Source organism: Carcharodon carcharias, chromosome 22 (genome assembly GCF_017639515.1).
Source record: "Carcharodon carcharias isolate sCarCar2 chromosome 22, sCarCar2.pri, whole genome shotgun sequence".
Lineage (NCBI taxonomy): Eukaryota > Metazoa > Chordata > Chondrichthyes > Lamniformes > Lamnidae > Carcharodon > Carcharodon carcharias.
The window spans coordinates 56,598,128-56,617,745 of record NC_054488.1 but is presented as its reverse complement, the minus strand read 5'-3'; the positions used below and the strand labels follow the sequence as shown (position 1 = coordinate 56,617,745).

Here is a 19,618-nt window from a genome sequence, read left to right as displayed (position 1 = left end):
TTAGGGAAATGTTCTAATGTTCTAGTCATCAAGACTAGGATGCCTGTGGTACTACAATTCTTTACTTTTTGCATCTAATATCACAATCAAATCCAGGTTGTATGCAGAGCAATGATTTTTCTATTGTGTCTTAAAGTTATGACTAGACCCCAACCAGAAAGTCCCCTACCAAGCAATCCTTGTACAATCTGAGTTATTCAGTGGCCAAAATAAAAATGGTAGGTTTGTGTAATGCACAGAGAAAGCTCAATGTCTCTTAGTTTCACCCTTGCAATCTGGGCTGGATTTGGTGGTAAGTGAATAGCAAACATTGTTCCAACTGAGATGCCACCTGTTTCTCTTCCCCATCCGACTTGTTTTTTTTTTAAAAAGTGATTAAAAAGGTCAAAGCTATGACGCTTCAAAGTATCTCCTGTAGCTCAGTGAGTAGCACTCACCCCGCTATTAGGATTCAACCCCAATTCAGAGACTCAAGCACATACGCAGGTTGGCACTTCAGCATAGTACTGCGAGAGTATTGCTCTGTATTTCAGATGAGATGCAAAACTGAGATCTCTTCTGTCCACATGGGTGAACATAAAGATCTCATAGCACAATTTTGAAGAACAAGCAAGTTCTCCAGTCCTTCAACCGACATCGCTAAAATGGATCATGTAAATTAGCTGCCGCGGTTCTCTACTACAACTGTGACTACTCTTCATTAAGTACGTTAGGTGGTTTTCAAGCACTTTGGGACAGCTGGAGATCATGAAAAAGGTGCTACATATAAAAAAGTGCAAGTATTTTTTTTCCCACATCACCAGATAATTTACAATGCAGTTAACAAATACAGTAAATCAAACATACAATGAAAGGGAACGATCTTCACTCCTGAAGTCAGGCTGGTTGGATTCTAGTGTTGCTGAAGCCTCCCAATGACTTGTCTCGCCATGTTCCTTAGAAGCTGTATCCCATTGATCAGTTTTACTCTGCACGGTCATAAATCTAATGTCTGGCTGGGTTTGAAAGGCAACTCTTTTCTGTACATTGCCTGAGTTCTGCAAGAGAGGGGGAAAAAACCTCTGAATAGAATTTACTTACTACAACTATAGCCATGGTAAAATTGTTTGTGTTCTTCAATTTTAAACATAGGGGAATGAGGGCTGTACAGGGCCCTTAACTTCTACTGGTCTGAAAGAAGTCCCATTCTTTTAGCTAAGGTGTCAGGCCAGGTCATGGTAGCACCACAAGGAAAATAAAAAGAGCAAAAAAAGTCAGATTCTAAATTCTCAGTGACCACAGTATTTGGCTTTTTATAATGATCAATATATGAAAAAGATGAGAAAAGACGAGTAGGCTAATTCAGTGCTTTTACCCCCCCATCATTAGATGAAACACTAGCCTCTCTGACTACAAGCATCACAGATAGGGCATCCAGAGTTTGGCAACCAAGTTGATAAATAGGAAGAAACTAAAGGTACTAGAAATGCTAACTGCTGGACAGAAGCGAGGGAGAGAAGAAAAAGACCTGACCAATGTCAAAATTATTTATTTATTTTTTAAAATGGGAAATTCACCCTGCACGCGTCAATCAAGAATATTCCAGAATATCAAAGTTGTTCATAATGCATCCCTCAGCTAATCTAACCATCAATCCTCCTTCACCAGGAGACAAAGCTATTGGAAGACATGCAAAGAAAGAAAAGTAGAGTAGGCCAGCTTTAACTTTGGACCTAGTTCAATATCTCTAAATTCCTTCAGCAACATACAAGTGTACAGGATCAAAAAAGACTATTTCCTGCCATTAGACCAGTCTCAAAGGTAATACAGGAGAGAAAAAATACTGGGAACACTCATCAGGTCAGGCAGCATCTGTGGAAGGAGAAAGAGTTAACGTTTCAGGTCAATGATTTTTTGTCATAACTGAAAATGATTAGTGATATACTTAAGCAAGTGCAGACTCAGGGAAGGAAAGAACAAAGAAAAAAGGGAGGTGAGCAACATGGTGGGAAGCAAGAGAAATTAATTGACAAAAAGAGATGGTTTACACAAAGCAAAAATGGTGTAATGGGGACAAGTAAAAAAAACAGATGGATCCAGAGAAACTGTAAATTGCAACAACAGAACTATTACCAGCACCTGTCAGGAAAAATGGGAGCAGTACGTTATAATCTGACATTGTTGGACTTAACATGGAGTCCAAAAGTTCATAAGGGGCAAAATCATTACCCCCAGACAGCAGTGGGGCAGACAATAAGTCAGGAGCTGAAAAAAAGAGTTTTCCCAATGTTGTGAAATGATATCCAGATCTTGCAGTCCTGGTGTGTCAACCCATTTTGCATCTCAGTCAGGATTCAAATGAACACCAAATTGGAATATTCCTGCTCCGCCCCACACTGTATAATTTCATGCTGGCTCAGAACACGTCTGGACCAATGTGGCGTACGCAAGTCAGGACTTACTTGGATGGACACCTGGAGCCTCGTGATGTTGGAGCCAGGAGCCACAGGTGCAGCCTTATGCAGCCAGTGGAGCCCCAGCCAAGTGGAGCGTCCAGCAGATGTACAGCTACAGCAGGTGATGTTGGGCGAGAAGTGCCTTTGTTTGGGGAGGGGGGTGGGTGTGGGGGGGGTGGTGGTGAAGATGATGACGGTGAGGAGAGGCAGAAAGAGGCAGGCAAATTTGGATACTGACAGGGGAGATGAAGTCTTGCAGGGACGTTGGATAGGTGCGGTGGGAAAACGGAACGGGAGCAATGAAAGGGCAGTGTGGAAAGAATGGAACCATGATCGGGGTGAGGGGCGGGTAGGGGGTTTCAGAGGAAGAGGTCTGTGATATCAATTGAAGAATGCTTGGCGTGGGGAGGGGGCGGGGCAAGGCAAGGGAATTGGTGATGTGATCGAACATATACAGTTAAGGTAGGCAATGGTATCCAGTAGGTTGAGGTGGCGAGGGTCCTGCGATGAGGGGAGAAAGGGTGGTTAGGGTTGTTGGCTTGTGGATCTTTGGGGTGAGCAGGACAAGGGTGGGCATTGGAACAGTGATGGAGGCAGGCTCTCTCTCTTCAGGGAGGTTGCCAGTGACACTGAGCGGGGCAGGGGAAATCAAAGGTGATGGTGGGGCAGGGAGGGTAAAAAAAGGTATTTGAGCAATTTTCAAAAGGACATGCGAGCCATATGCAAGAAGCCTCTGATGCATGCTGATCCTTTTGTCCTTCACAGCCTTCTTGATACAATCACCTTTGCACCATGGCTGCTCCAGACCTACCCAGTGCCTTGAAGTCAAGATATGGAAATGCTGGATGGGGAGTACGGTCACTGGGTGGACAGAACTGCAGGTCAGCTGAACCCCAACATGTCATTCAGACTTGGCAAAGGTGATTGTATCAAGAAGGCTGTGAAGGGCAAAAGGAGCAGCATGCATCGGAGGCTTCTTGCATATGGCTCGCAAGGGCTATGACAAAGGTTGATGCCTCCTTGTGAATGCAGATTCTGGAGAGGCACAGGCAGGGTCTTCATTTGCACATTAAAGCGTTAAAGCATCAACAGTGAAAAGACAGCAGACCTCCTTAAAGTGCAACTGTACATTAAACATCAACAATGAGCAATGATAGCATAACCATGCCACCATAGTGAAATCTGTGCTTCGTAACTTTACATTTCCTCCCACTGCGTCTAGGCACTCCCCTGACAACCACAGCAGGGATAGAGGCAGCCTGTTCACTACCATGCCCTGTGTCTTTGGTGACTTTGGCAGGCATCCTCTGGAACCAAGGCCTAGAGGGCCTCAGCTTAAAATTGGATCTCCTGCTGTGGGGAAGGTGCACCCTCTGTGGTCCCAAAGGGAAATTGGAACTGCCAGGCACCCTCAAAGAGTCTCAAGCGGAGGTCCTGGGGTGTATGTCCGACTCTTCCCCTCCCTTCGGGTGCCCTACATCCTTTCCCCTACTCCTCGAGGGAAAGGGGCACCTGAGGGAGGGCAAGGTGCTCCATTCCCCTTTTGCGCAGCCACTACAAGTGGCTACACTGATGGAGTGCAGGTCTGCACACATTCCAAGCGAAACTGGGCGTTCTGCATGACCAGGTGCTCCATGGAGTCAGTCAGCCTCCTCATGGAGGCTGCCCCTGCGAACATGTATCTGTGAGGTGACCACCAGAGTGAGACACCCTTCCTGAACTAAATCTAGTACCCATCAGGGTGGTCTCCCTGGGATGGTGGAGCAAGCAGGTGACTGTGGTGACAGCGCTACAGATGTAATGTCTTTGTTGTCTTCATCCTCCTCTGCATGCTGGAGCTGGTGCTGGACTCTATTCGGGGTCAGGCTGCGTCCTCTTTGGAGATATGGAGATAGAGAGAAAGCAACTGCATGGGCTGCCTCCAACATGGCACCAAGCATGATCGTTAGGTTTCTACGTAAAGACAGTAAGCATGGTTCCTTATTGGATGGAGGCCAGACATGAACCTTGCCGTCTGCACATGAATGGTCCCAAACCTCCCCTGCTAGCTTGGTGGCCCGCTCTTTGAATGGAGCGAAGTGCTGGAATTCAGCTATGCCCCTTCCTATGCCCTCTCTCTCACAATTGTTGTGAGTTAACTTGCCCTGCACAAGGAAAGAGGATTTGACAGCAATTTGGGGTGCAGGTGGCATTTGCATGATGCCAGTCTTCACGAACAACCCACTGGCTGTGTGCCATGTGAAAGATGCACAAGGATTCTTTGGCATCACCCTCCAAAGTGGTGCGCTTATGCAGATAGAAGGATAGAGAAAGCCAAAAGAGAAATGTCACCACTAGTGAATCCTCCCCAGACAATACAAATTCTCGATGTGGCATGGTCAATGGCCCGCAGTTGCCTCTCTACCTGCAGACTACCTGGACTGCAGTGGGGCTATGAGGCATTTGCACATTATGTTGGGACATGCTTTTATGCATGGGCAGCACAGATGGTGACCTTGCCACAGAGGCCCATGTCCCCATTCCCATTCAGTGACATGAGTATGTGGAGTAGAGGGGTTTCGCTTACCCTGGTGGAGCAGATGAGGTCATTCATCCTTTTCCTGCACTGCAGGGCTGTCCTCTGGTGAATGCAGTTAGCAATCACCACCTTGGCGACTGCCTCCTATGTAGGGTTGGTGAGTCAGGCAGGCCTCCTCCTTCTATCCCTTGAGTAGAGGACTTCTGTCCTCAACTGCATTCAGCAATCGTTCCTGTGTTCCTTGGGTTCTGCATTCCACAGCCTGGTCCATAGTTAAGAGTGCGATAAAGTACTCTCTGTCCTGGTGCCTTTTTTAAAAAAGGCAACCAGGTATGATGGCAGGGCGCATGACTTCCTGCCCACCCCACTGCGAACAAAGTTGGGAAACCCCTGGCTGCATAACTAATGAGCCCAGCATTGTGGGATTCAACATGATTTCCCCACTGGGCTCCGCGGCAGACATTACTCACACTTCTTGTCCCTGCCACTTGGCTTTGGCCGGGATTTACCGCTCCAGGTCTAAGTGTCTAATCACAAGATGGGATGCTGTTAGAGCTTGATTAGAACAGTGTATGGGGCAGAGGATGCCAGAGGTCAGAGTGAGTGAAATAGAGAATTAAAACAACCAACAGAAGCTCAGTGTCACACCTGCAAACTGAATAGAGTCATTCAGCAATGTTCACATTGTAGAGGACCCACATCAGTATTCTGTCCCAGTCCAAAAAGTGCAGCTATGGTATGTCATTTATCTTTGATGCTCTGATAGTCCAGGCTCCAAAAAATATTTATGATCTTCAACATCCTCCATTCCAACAGCCCCCCATCCTTCAGCAACCTCTGCATGAAGAATTTACATCTTAACTGCATAATCACCTTTTCTCATCTAAGTTTGAATTCAAGTCTCCATGCCCTAGAAACTGAATTACTATTGAACATTTGTGGGATTTAGTTTATCCATTTCCTTAAAGACCTTAAATAATCTACAAAATAATGCTCTTCCTCCAGTATGAGCATCTTTGCTACCTTAGCCTTTCCCCATAATTCAGGTACCTAATCCCATTAATTTAGTTTCCTTCATAGTACGTTCAAGACTAGAATACAGGTACAAAACACAGAATGGTATGCAGCACTCAGGCGGTTTGATGGGGGGGGGGTGGTGATTGTACAAGGTTACTTAGTTCCTGAGATCTGCATTCCATCCCTAAAGCTGCAAACACTTAAATCAAAGTGTCAAAATACCGTATGCTGGTATTACACTATACATATAATAAACTTAAATGTAATACACATACACACACTTAGACAGTAAATTAGAGGTTTAATTTTTTTTTTAAAGTCCCAAAATATTAGAAGATGCAATACTAACTGCTACAGTAGTTCCTGCAGTGTTCTGTGATTCTTGATGCCTCTTTGTCCCATGTCCTGCAGATCCTGACTCCTGCAGAGTCACTACTTTAATGGCATCTACCAAAAAAAAATGCACATTAATTGGAATAAAGGTGCTTAAGAATTTAAAAGTACTTTGTGCAATTAAGCATCAATTGAAGATTCCAAACCTCCACCTCCAACCCATAGCTCAGTTAGTAAATGGTTCATAGATTAGAAAAAGTCCAAATTTGCCCTATGTTAGCTCATGGCAGTTCAGTTAATGGGAAAACAGTAAAGTTGGATCCATATCTCAAGATAAAGATGTGCATTTATTATCAGCTCTGCCTGCTGGACGAGATTGTAAGGATAAACCTCAGCTAAGACCTTAACAGTTATAAAACTGTCAGATCTCAGCACCTCACTGCTAGGCTTGTATGTGAGGAACAGCCACTTGGTTGTAGTGAGAGTTGCTGTTGCCTGTTAAATTTCACCCAATCACTGGCTTCAGAAAACCAAATAGCAAATGTAAAATATGAGCATGCAGTGGCTACATTCTTCTCAATCTCATTTGGTTTCCCTGAAGCATGTATTAGCAGCAGAGACACTTTTGAGTGGACTATTCAGGGTTATGCAAAGTACATCACGTCATGCCAAGAAAGCTCTCCTTAGACTTTCCTTGCTCTATCACCACTCGAGTGTCTTTCAATAACAGTGCAGCCAAGCTCAGGAATTTGAGCAGCGTGCAAAAAGAGAATTGGTCTCTCACCACTCCATAGTACATAATGGCACTTTGCTCCACTGACTATAGCAGCACGACAGTGGTCAAAGCCACTTATTTTGCTCCAAAAAGCAAGATCTGGTTATGTGAAAGCAATGAGTTGGGTTTGTAGGGTAAAACAAAAAGAGGGCTCAAGGAATTAAAAATATAAGCCCACTGCAACAAGCCAGGAGTTAGTAACAACACTGGACTTTAGTTCCATTCCCTCACCATCAAGAAACTATTTAGGCACATTTTCACACCAAAAGCATAGAAAGGCAAAGATGAACAAGCTGACAATGATCTACAGCCTTTCAGGGCTCAACATCACAAAGCCCTTCACAGTCAATGAAGTACTCTTGAAGTATAGATACTGCTCTGATGGAGAGAGGTTTCTTGCACAGCAAGGTTTCACAAACAGAACAAGAAGTGGGGTAAATGATCAGATAATCTGATTTAGTGGTGCTGATAAATATTTCCCAAGACACCGAGAGAAATCCCCTGCTCTTTCTTACCCAAATAGTTACATGGCATCTTTTACATTCACTCAAGACATCAGCCAGGGCCTACAATTAATGTCTCATTCCCCCACCCTGCCAAAAAAAAGGAACTTCTGACAGTGCAGCTCTCCTTCCTAAGTGTCAATCTAGAATCATGTCATAAGATCATAAGAAATAGGAGCAGGAGAAAACCATTTGGCCCCTCAAGCCAGCTCCAGCATTCAATACGAGCATGACTGATCCGATTGTGGCCTTAACTCCAACCTACCCATCTTAGCCCTTCACTCCCTTGTTGAGCAAAAATCTAACTCAGCCTTGAAAATATTCAATAACCCAGCCTCCACTGCTCTCTGGGAAAGAGAATTCTAAAGTCCAACAATCCTCAGAAAAAAAAAAACCCTCATCTGTCTTAAATGAGAGATCCCTTATTTTTAAAGACAGTGCTTCCTAGTTCTAGATTCCCTCAAAACAAAAATGGCAAACATTTTCCAACACCCACCCTGTCAAGTCCACTCAATCTTAAAACAAAAGCAAAATACCACAGATGCTGGACATCTGAAGCGATAAAAAAAATTCTAGAAATACTCAGCAGGTCTGGCAGCATCTATGGAGAGAAACAGAGTTAATGTTCAGATCAAGATGACCTTTCATCAGAACGGAAAGTTTTAAACCAGTGGAAAGGGGGAGGTGTGGAAGAACAAGGGAAGATCTGTGATAGGGTGGAGGGTAGGGGAGATTAAATAACAAAATACTTCACAATGCAGCACCCAAAGGGAGTGGTAATGGGTATAGTAAGAAACAAAAGGTCGTGTCCAAATGAGGTGTGAATGGCTACGTGAAAACCATCTGAATGCAACATGAACAGATAAAGAAAGATAGACAAGACTAACCCAGCAAATGAGAGAGAGAAAAAAAAACTGAGCAAGGCACTCCACTAGTTACAGCTTGCCAACCAGAAAAACAATCCATTTATCCTCTCTGCTTCCTGTTAGCTAACCAATCCTCTATCCATGCTAATACATCACCCCCAACACCAGGAGCTCATACCTTGTGTAGTAAACTTTTATGTGGCACCTTATTAAACACCTTTTGGAAATCCAAATACACAACATCTACTGGCTCACAATTATCCATCCTGCTTGGTAAATCCAATAAATTAGTCAAACACTTTCCCTTTCACAAAACCACACTGACTTTGCCCAATCCCATCATGATTTTCTAACTGTTCTGCTAGTAACTCTATAATAATGGATTCTAGCATTTTACTCTGTGACAGATAGGCTAAATGGCCTATTGTTTCTGGCTGTCACCTTCCTCTCTTGACTAGCATCAATCGCTGGGACCTTTCCAGAATCCAGGGAATTTTGGAAGATTACAACCTATGCATCCACCCTTCTGCAACCACTTCTTTTAAAAATCCCAGGATGAAAACCCTAGGACCAAGTCCAGGGAACATGTCAGCCTTTAGCCCCATTAGTTTTTCCAGTACCTTTTCCCTAGTGATCATGATTGTTCCAACTTACTTTTCAACTGTTCTTGGGCTGCTTTTTGTGCTTTCTACAGTGAAGACTGATACAAAATACTTGTTCAATGCTTCCACAATTTCTTTGTTGCCCATTAATTATTCCCCTACCTCAACTTAAGGAAACAACGCTCACTTTAGCTACTCTTTTTCTAAAACAGACAGTAAGAGTTTTTATTTTTCCAGCTAGCTTTCTCTCATGCTCTAATTGCTCCCTAATATTTTAGTCATTCTTTGCCTGTTCCTAAAAGTTTGTTAAATCTTCTGATCTACCATTAATCTTCGCAGTATTGTACGCACTCTTTCAATTTGATGCTTATCTTCAACATCCTTAGTTAGCCACAGATGGTGCACCCTTCTGAGTTCCTCTCAATGAAATATTTTTCTTTGTTGAGTGTTATAAATTAGCTCCTTAAATGTATGCCACTGCTTTTCAACCATCCTACCTTTAGCCTATTTTCCCAATCCACTTAGCCAACTCAGTCTTCATACTTTCGTAATTGCCTTTTCTTAAAGCTTAAGACTCTAGTCTTAGAGCCACTTTTTTAACCCTCAAACTGATTGTGAAATTCTGCCAGGTTATGATCACTGTTGTCACTTCTTTACTAGGAAGCTATTAATTAACCCAGTCTCATTACACAGAAGGTGGTCTAAAACAGCCTGCTCCCTGGCTGGCTCTAGACCATATTGCTCTAAGTGTCTAAGTGCTCAAGTCTTGGAAGGGGCTTGAGCCCACAACCATCTGATTCAGTAAGAAATTGCCATCACTAGGCCAAGCCTGGCACAAGTCAGGAGCACAAAAGAGAGCAGTTCAATTTCTGGTTCATCAGAACTGGGAGATCACCTATTCTGATGAAGGTACTAGCTAAATTGCATTGTTTTAAGGGAGACACATGAACAGGAGGGATCTGGGTCCTGATGCACACGCACAAATACTTGATTAAAAAAGCAGATGGGATACTTGGCTTTGTAGACAGGGAGACAGAATAGAAAAACAAGTAAAGGTTATGCTAAACCTTTATGAATCTCTGGTTAGCCCTCAGCTGGAATATGGTGCACAAGTTTGGGTATCACGCTTTAAAGGAAGGATGTCAAGTTCCTGAAAGTGTTGCAGAGGTTTACCCAGAATGAGGGATTTCAGTTAAGTGGAGAAATTGGGAACTTTCATCTTAGAGCAGAGAAGATTAAAGACCTGATAAAGATATTCAAAATAATGAGGGGTTTTGATAAAGTTGGTAGAGAGAAATTAGTTCTTCTGGCAAGTAACCAGAGGTCATATATTCAAAATAATTGGCAAAATTAGTAGAGAAATGAGGATTTTCCACCCCATCCTACAACCATAGGGAATAAAATCTAGAAAACACTACTTGAAAAGGGTGGTGTAATCTGATTCCATAAGAGCTTCCAAATACAACTGGATTTGCACTTGAAAAGATTATGGGAAAAAAAGCTGGAATATTGGACTAAATTGGCCAGCTCTTTCAAAGAGATAGCACAGGTGTGAAGGGCTAAATATCCTTCTGTGCTGAGAATCTATTAAGGATCCACACCTGAAATATTGTTTATTTTCTCTACAAATGCTGCAGACCTGCTGAGTATTTCCAGCACTTTGTTTACAAAAGAACTACAATTCTTTGCAAACTAAATTTGAAACAAAATCTAACATACCATTCTTAACAAATAGGGCAGAGAACTATATTGATGTATACATATAATATGCAATGAGGAGGTGAAGCAGTAAACAATATTCTCACCTGGGCATAACCTTGATAGTGTCATCTTTGTAGGAATACTTTCATGTGTATCTGGAAACTAAAGATAATAAGGCAATTCAAGACATCAAGGAAACAAAAAAAGATCATTTAGCATTTGCTTCACTCAAAGCAGCTTGCAAATTGCAGAAATTTCAAAAGTTATTAACTAAAAGATAAGCACAAGGAAAGAGAGAGATAGCAATCTTGGAACCCTTTGATCTCAAATGAATAATTTTTCACGAGAGGAAAAGAGAAAAAAAGGAAAAACTCAGCAGGTCTGACAGCACCTGTGGAGAGAAAAACACAGTTGACGATTCAAGTCCGTATGACCCTTCTTCAGACCCTTCCCATGTTCATCCAGACATAAAACTCCCTTCCACCATGTAAAGCAGTCAACAGGCAAGTTTAAACTCAAAATTGTGTTTAGAAACTCACTTTCCAAAGTGCTAAACATTTAGCAGGTGTTTATATTGTGCACTCACATCCACTCTGAGGAATCGTTACAATGAGTCATGCTATTCTGAATTCACTTTGCAGTTTTATGAAAACAACCTGTGTCTCCTCTTTTCTATATTTACAGCTGAGTGGCCTACTCCTGCTTCTAATTCACGTGGTACAGACTGTTGCCTCTCTAAAATTTTGCACCATTCTACTTATCTGCGTATTCTTTTCCTTTTCACAACTTGGTGGTCTTTTAGATTTGAAAAAAGCAGCTCCCTGCTTCATTGTATGCAGTTTGTAGATGATTCAGCTGTCAACTTCCAGTGTAACTTGAGTATTTGTTCCTTCATTCCCCTTTAACTTCTCTTTCCTCAACTCAAACCTGACTTAAAATGTTCAGCTCCTAAAGTGTTACAGCCAGAAGTTACTTTTCTTTTTACAGATGTTACTTTTGGTTCTTTAAAATTTCTAGCATTTGCAGTTTCCCCCCAACCCCTTTTTATTGTACCAATGCGGCAATTTAAAAAAGTTGCCCAAATCAACATGGTTAACCCGAGCATCCAGTGACAGTTACATTTACTGTAAAGCATACACTGATGTTTAAAGGAAGAGTAAGTTTAATGCAGGCTCCACAAACATGACCTGCAAACACAATGACTTACATCCAAAAGAACATTCAAAATTTCAGCCTACTCACATTACGAACACTGGATACAGATTTCACTTTCTGCGCTCCTGCAGGAATTGGAGTTCTTCTCTGGGAACTGGGTTCATCTTTCTGATTGACCATTAATGCTGTGCCAGAGCTAGACTGATAACAGGTCAAATGTGCACCTTGGACTGCAGGCCTATACTCTGGTGGATGGTAAGGAGACTGCAAAGGAATTGCAGGACGAATGGGCTCCCCAAGCTGCAGAGCATTAGTGTTTAATCCAGTGGAATGATTTATGGATGGTGTGTTATCAGCAGACCCTTTTAAAAAGAGAGAAAAATAATTTTTTTGAAAAACTTGTCCAGTAAGAGATATTGGGCCAGTGGCCTATAGATGCATTGCAATGGCAATATTTGCCACAAACACCTATTAAGTTAAACATCTGTGCTCTCCAATTTTACAGCAATAATTCACACCGCAGTTAACTAGAAAAATTATTAGAATATGCAGTACTGAGACCTATTGCATTATACTTGGCTTTCCAACAAGTCTTACCAGTGTTGTCATCAGATAGAGGATGGGTATTTTCAACAAGGTACAAGGATCTACACAGGGCAGATTGAATTGGCTAGTCTTCATGGACTATCTAGACATTCAAGTCTAGTACCCTGTGCAAGGCTTAATATCACAGAATTGTTATGGTGTAGGAGGCCATTTGGCCCATTGTGTCTAAAAATATAATCACTAATGTTTTCATTCAGGTCCTCACATGAGGAGTGTTGGCAATGCTGGCAAGCAGGGGTACTTGCTGTGATAGATAGAGCACACTAAACCCTCATAGGAGTCCACCAATAGCACAGTAGCAGAGAAAAAAAATAAATGCTTGGAGCAGACACTCCAGGCCCATCCCTCAGTGCCATCCAAAGTCTTGGACCAGATCTAGCTATGGCCTGGCATCCAATAGCATTTTCTGTAAGTTATACTTGCCCCACACCCTTCAGCACAAAAACATTTTTCCCCGTGATGTTGCTGAAAGTGCAAGCTGATGAACTGCACAGTAAAGGAAAGAGAATCTTTAAACTTCAACAAACAGAACTACTAAACTGTATCGCCTTAACCAGGTTGAAGGATTAAAAGATAAATAGTGAAAGGAGTGAAAAAGTGAAAAGGGGGTGTAAATTCAATCTCAAAACAACCAAAGAAAAAAATGAAAAAGACAGAATATTGGATGTCTGAAATGGTAACTTTGCCATTAATGAGCATCTGGAATTTTACTAGAAAGACAGGTCATTACATCGGCTCCTGACAATCCTATGTATTATTGCTCTGGATTGCTATTTCTGCTTTTCAGAACTTTAGGTATTACCTATACAGTGAAATTACTGCAAACGAAATAATTATCCAATGTAATCACAAAATAAAAAATTTTAAATAATGGTATCAAATTGCTTCAATGGCAAAGCAAGAGACAAGCAACTTGTGTGCATCACGCTGTTTTAGGTTGTTGGTACGGCATGCTAGCACTAAAGAAATTGATCCATTGCCATCAACACAACTCCTCAGGTGACTAGATTTAAACTGGATGAGCAGGTTTAACTTATACTTCATTTCCCAGGAGATAGACTGTCCTTAATAAAAACAGAAAATGCCGGAAATACTCAGCAGCTGAGGTAGCATCTTGGGGACAGAAACATGGCTAACATTTCAGGTCAATGACCTCTCTTCAGAACTGGAAAATTTAGAGATGTAACTTTTGTCCAATATCATTATGCATTTTGTTCTATACTTAATCATTCCTGTCATCCACCCCATCTCATTTGATCCCTTCTCCCCTTGCCACCTTTCACAGCATCTACTTGCTTAAAACCAGTTTACATCTTTACATTTTTCCAGTTCTGATGAAAGGTCATTCACCTGAAACATTATCCCCATTTCTGGCTCCACAATGCTGCCTGACCTGCAGAGTATTTCCAGCATCTGCCATATTTTGCTTCTATGATGTCCTTACTTTTGCTCAAAAGACAAGGGGCCAGGCTGCAGGGTGGATAAAAAAAAATCTAAAGCAGCCTCAGGATTCAAATTCACAAACTCCTAGACAAAAACAATTCAAAGAATTTCCATGCAAGCAAAAGAATTAACAAAACAAAATCAAAGTTGTCACCCATCTATAGGTTACTGCTGTTTATAAACAAACATTATTTTCCTACTTACTTCCTGGTTGCAGCATTTCTTCCTCATTAGTATTAGCTACAGTGGCAGAACCAGAAAGAAAGGAGCATATCCCATTTTTTCCTTGGTCCAAGATCTTCAACTTCTGTTCTGATTCCTTGACACTACTACGATAAAATTCAGGCAAGTCTCAAGAAAGAAAAGAAAGACAAAAGTAAAAGGACAAAAAACAAATTTTAAAAAGCATCAAAGTTGCATTTGAGGCTCCAATAAAAAATAATAATAGAAACAGACATAGCAATGGTTTTCTTTTTAAACGCAATGAAATTTCTAATATAAAGCACACAGTAAGGCTAACATAACCACAGACCACAATACTACTCTCTTACTACATCAGTGATTACCTGTGCTCTTTCTGTGGCTGTATGTACAGGCAGATTCACCAAGCCGGATGAGCTCATTGGTGGATTCAGATCCATCCCCATTCAAGGTGGGAACAGATGATGATGAGGAGCTAGATCAGTTAAAAATATATTAAAATATCTATTTTTATATATTTTTTGATGAAATGAGAAAATTCAGATCAAAATAATTTGCATCTTTGTGCAAGTTTCAACAGCCCATTAAAAAAATATTGGAGTAGGTTAGAAGTAGCAAAAATAGTAAAAACAAAACACTTGTATTTATATAAAGTCATCTCATCTTTGGGACTCCCTAAATTACTTCACAGCTAATTAATTTTTTTTGAAACGCTATCACCATGAGAACATTGTTACAAACTTGGGATTGTTTTGTAGTTAGTCTTGGATTCAGTTGCATCAGTTGTTCTCAAAAGGAAAGAGCCTCTTATTTTGATAGGAATCATCTCGCACAGCCTCATATCCATATGCCTTGAACTCTCCACTAAACTCCACTTTCCGGACTTCCTGTTCTTGCAAACATCATTCCGTCACACATCTGCTGACTGACAAGAAACCCACGAGCTGGTTGAAACCTTGCTGCATGTCACTTATCATACCATGATGACCTGTTCAACCACCTACTGCTGACATCTCGGTGCCCCACATGGAGCACCCTTCCTGAACAAGATCTACCAGCAGATATCCTTTGGATCAAGGAAAGGGAAACATGGGAATCACTAACAAGTTCTTAGTGACAAACGAACATCATCTGTCAAATGGCAGGCTTTGAACTGCCATTAGGCAATGGTGGTCCTTGCTAAATAGGTTCAGGACAGGCCAGGGCCCCTGTGTAGCCAACTGCTGGGGTCTCAGTACAAACCCCTTATGCATTTGTGCAAAGGCATAAATCGAGGAGTGTCCCCTCTACAGACTAAGTGGCAGACTAATCACCTTAAACTCAGCAGATGAGGCTTTTGCTTGGTTTTGGGGATTTGCATTTGCTAAATAAATATATACTCATAACAGGATCTTGAGTGCAACAACAGAACTCCCTTGTGTCATGATATCAGTGGATATCAGTGTTACTTTTACATTAATTAAATCTAAAACCAGATTGAGTTGCATTTGGCAAGCTGGATTTGAATCACTGAGCTGCTTTATTTGTACGATGATGAATGTGCAGAACAGGTTACAATCAGATTCATAGATCAAATTGACAACCTATTCTGTGCAATAACGAACAGTTTATACACTATGCCAAGTTATCCTACTTTATAAAGATGATTCACCCCACTGATTAAGTTCTTTGCCGTTTTGAAAAAAGTCTTTCAGGCTCTGCTATAGGCTCAATTACAAAAGATTGACTGTTTTGTAGAGATGTTTAAAATTCTGCTGTATTTTGTTAAAGTAATCAAAAAACTTCCAATATAACAGGTAGGTATTTAGAGACAAGCCAATAAATTTTATATTTTTTATCGCCTGGCTAGCTCATTAATATCTATCTCAAAACAGCTTTTAAAAAATTACTTGTAACAATAACTTATCGTTCAAGACGTATTGTCCACCACCCACCCCATCCTATAGAAAATGGTCAAAAAACCTAAAGCATAATTGACAATTTGCAAATTTAGTTTCTGCATTAGAAATGCTGGCTCAGACAGGATCATTTGCTAGAAGGCCACCCAACGCCCTTTCAAATAGTACCATGCAATCTTTTACATCTACCTGAACAGAGAGGCTAGGAGACAATGTTCCCTGTAAGCTGCACAGCCACCATCACAGGCCGCACACAAGTTGGTCCCTTTAAGATATGTGCACGTGCAGCCTTGCAAAAAAATTTAAGAAGCCATGCACCCAAATAAATCACCCTTACTCATTTTTTTTTGTAGTGCAAGTTGGTGGAGGATCTTTTTAACATAAATTTACATAGGTCTGATAACACAGCCCTCCTCAGGGCTGCATTTTAAATGACAGCCTAGGTTGTGTACCCATTCCTTGGGTTCAAATTCTGCTCCACTGCCTTCTAACTCAGAAGACAGGATACCAACCGACACCAAGCTGAGACAAAGTAATTGTTCGCCGCTTGCCAAACAGAAGTAAATCAGTCACATCTTTGAATGCAGGAAACAAAATTTACTTAAGTTCTCTATAAATTCAGAAAATAGACTCTACGCTTTTGATGGATGTGCTCCTGGTCCAGGTCCCCTCTCTTTGTATGGGTCCCGGAGTTCCTCTTGAAGTACACCTCTTATTACAGATATGGCTTCACTGGACAGCAAGTCAGGATCACCTATTTTAAAATATAAAAATATTAGAAACAGGAGAAAAACAATGGTCAAACTATGTGCAGATTTTGTATTTACCAAAAAAAAGGCAATAAATTGTTTTGCCAACATTTCCTCTGGCAAATTTTTTTCTCCTCCCCTCCCAAAGGAATCAACTTCATGTTAAGAACATTTGCATACTTTAAAGTCATGCATTAGTATATTACCTGATTGGTCACTATTCATGTGAGTCTTGACAGGTTATCTCACCACATGGGCCATTACAGCTGGGTAAGAACAGCATTGGTCTCAATTGCGTTGCTGGTTAGCAACTTCGAACAAGCAGCATGACCAATTTTCCACTTCTTAAAGCAGGGCATGGATCAATTTTCCACTTCTTAAGCGGGGCATGGAGGCCAAGTGTACCATTCCTTTTGCCATTTCAGCAGAGATAAGATAACTGACCAGAGCAGATTGGGATTCAAATCTTTTTCCCATCAGGTATCATTCATTAACTAACTGGATAAAAAGTCCCAAACTCCAAACATCTTTTGGTACAGGGAAAGTGCAAAAAGAAACAAGTGTACAGAAAAATTAGAACCTTACTGGACAAGTCAGTTAATGCAGCCAAAACCATAGATTTTTGAAAAAACAGTTCTGCATAAGTCCTTGACAGCATATGTAAAAACAGAATATATTTCATCCTGAGTGAGACACAGCCAGAGTGAATGTGGGTATTGGCAATTTAGTGTACAGTGGAAATTTGGTGCAGAGGGGAAGAGGTGCTCTTTGCATTTTTTCTTTGCTATCGAACTACTTAAATCTTCAGAGTGGCCTTGCCCTGCTGCAGCAGTAGAGGCTACAAGGGAGAGAAATGACTGGCAAGTAGTGGGCAAGGTCAGGTAACTATTTACTACTTTTATCGCTTATATTTTAAGGTCTTTTTGTGGTTTATAGTTTGTATATTCTGTAGTAACGAGGATCAGGAAAGAAGGGCCCTAGAGTAATTGATTTAAAAGGTTTAATTTAAAGGGATAAGTCATGGCAGGAGAGTTCGAAGCCGTGGTGTGCTCCTCGTGGGAAGCCGGGAACATTTCCAGTGCCCGGGACCAGCATATGTGCAGCGAGTGTGCCCAGCTACAGCTCCTGGAAGCTTGGGTTTCAGAGCTGGAATGGCAGCTGGGGACACTGCGGAGCATCCACAGGTCTGAGAACATCATGGATAGCATGTTTAGAGAGGTGGTCACACTGAAGATGAAGGGACTTGAGGAAGGAAGGGAATGTGTGACCATCAGGTGGTCCAAGAGAAACAGTTCAGGAGTCCCCTGGGGTCCTGCTCGCAAATCAGTATTCCATTTTGGAGGCTGACGAGGGCACTGATTCTTCCAGGGAGTGGGGACAGAGCCAAGCTTCTGGCACCACAAGCAGTCTGTCCATACAGGAGTGAAGGAAGAGCAATAGTAATAGGGGATTCTATAGTCAGGGGAACAGATGGGTGCTACTGTGGTCGTCAATGTGATTCCAGGATTGTGTGTTGCCTCCCTGGTGCCAGGGTCCAGGATGTCACTGAACGGCTGCAGGACATCCTTAAGGGGGAGGGTGATAAGGCAGAGGTCATGGTACATGGTGGCACCAATGACATAGGTAAAAAGAGGGATGAGGTCTTGCATCAAAAATTCAGGGAGTTAGGTAGTAGACTGAAAAGCAGGACCTCTTGGGTTGTAATCTCTGGATTACTCCCAGTGCCATGTGCAAGAGAGCACAGAAATAGGAGAATAGCGCAGATGAAGGCATGGCTTAAGAGTTGGTGCAGGAGGGAGGGTTTTAGATTCCTGGATCACTGGGACCGTTTCTGGGGAAGATGGGACCTGTACAAACGGGACGGTCTACATCTGAACCAGAGTGGGACTAACATCCTTGCTGTTGGGAAGAGTTTAAACTAATTTGGCAGAGGGAGGGGACACAATATTTAGCAGAATAGGGACACATCATAATACAGTAAAACAATCAAGTCAGAGGGAATACAGCTGTATTAAGTTTCAGAGGAGTAAGGCAAAGCTAGGTGGCCTCTACATTAATGCCAGGAGTATTACAGGTAAAACGGATGAGTTAAGGGCAAGGATTGACATGTGGAATTGTGATATAGTAGCCATCACAGAGACGTGGTTGAGGGAGGGGCAGGATTGGCAGCTCAACATTCCAGAATATAGAATCTTCAGGCGAGACAGGGGAGGGGTAAAAGAGGAGGAGGCATTGCATTATTAGTTAAGGAGTCGGTTAGTGCAGTAAGGAGAGATGATATCTTGGAGGGGGAAATCGAATGAAGCTTTGTGGGTAGAGTTCAGGAATAAAAAAGGGGCAGCCATATTGTTAGGTGTTTATTATAGACCCCCAGATACTCAGCGAGAAATTGAGGAGCAAATATGTGCAGAGTTTGCAGAGGTGTCTAAAATCAATAACAATAGGGTAATTATATTAGGTGATTTCAACTTTCCCAACATTAATTGGGATAGTCATAGTATTAAGGGCTTGGATGGAGTGGATTTCTTGAAATGTGTACAGGACAACTTTTTAGGTCAATATGTAGAGGGTCCAACAAGGGACAATGCAGTGCTGGACCTAATTCTGGGGATTGAAGCCAGACAGGTAGCTGAGGTGGTGGTGGGGGAGCATTTTAGTGATAGCGACCATAACATGGTACAATTTAAGCTTATTATGGACAAAGAAATAGACAAGTTGCAAAAAAAATGATTTGGATTGCTGGGGGGATTGGATTTTAGTAAAATAAGGCAGGATCTGGCCAAGGTAGACAGCTACTGGTGGGGAAATCTACAGAA

General features: G+C 41.9%; 1 protein-coding gene across 3 annotated transcripts in view; it reads right to left on the bottom strand.

Moving 5' to 3' along the window:
• LOC121293627 (centrosomal protein of 95 kDa-like) overlaps positions 1-19,618 on the bottom strand; it is a 53,098-nt gene that overhangs the window by 18,509 nt on the left and 14,971 nt on the right. For 2 of the 3 annotated variants that reach the window (XM_041216764.1, XM_041216763.1), the window contains 7 exons: positions 16,690-16,807; positions 14,521-14,630; positions 14,159-14,305; positions 11,993-12,267; positions 10,855-10,912; positions 6,320-6,417; positions 847-1,037 (listed from right to left, as the gene is read on the bottom strand). In XM_041216764.1, the coding sequence (XP_041072698.1) occupies positions 847-1,037; positions 6,320-6,417; positions 10,855-10,912; positions 11,993-12,267; positions 14,159-14,305; positions 14,521-14,630; positions 16,690-16,807 (997 nt within the window). The remainder of the gene's footprint in view (positions 1-846; positions 1,038-6,319; positions 6,418-10,854; positions 10,913-11,992; positions 12,268-14,158; positions 14,306-14,520; positions 14,631-16,689; positions 16,808-19,618) is intronic. The other variant, XM_041216765.1, reaches the window with a different exon arrangement.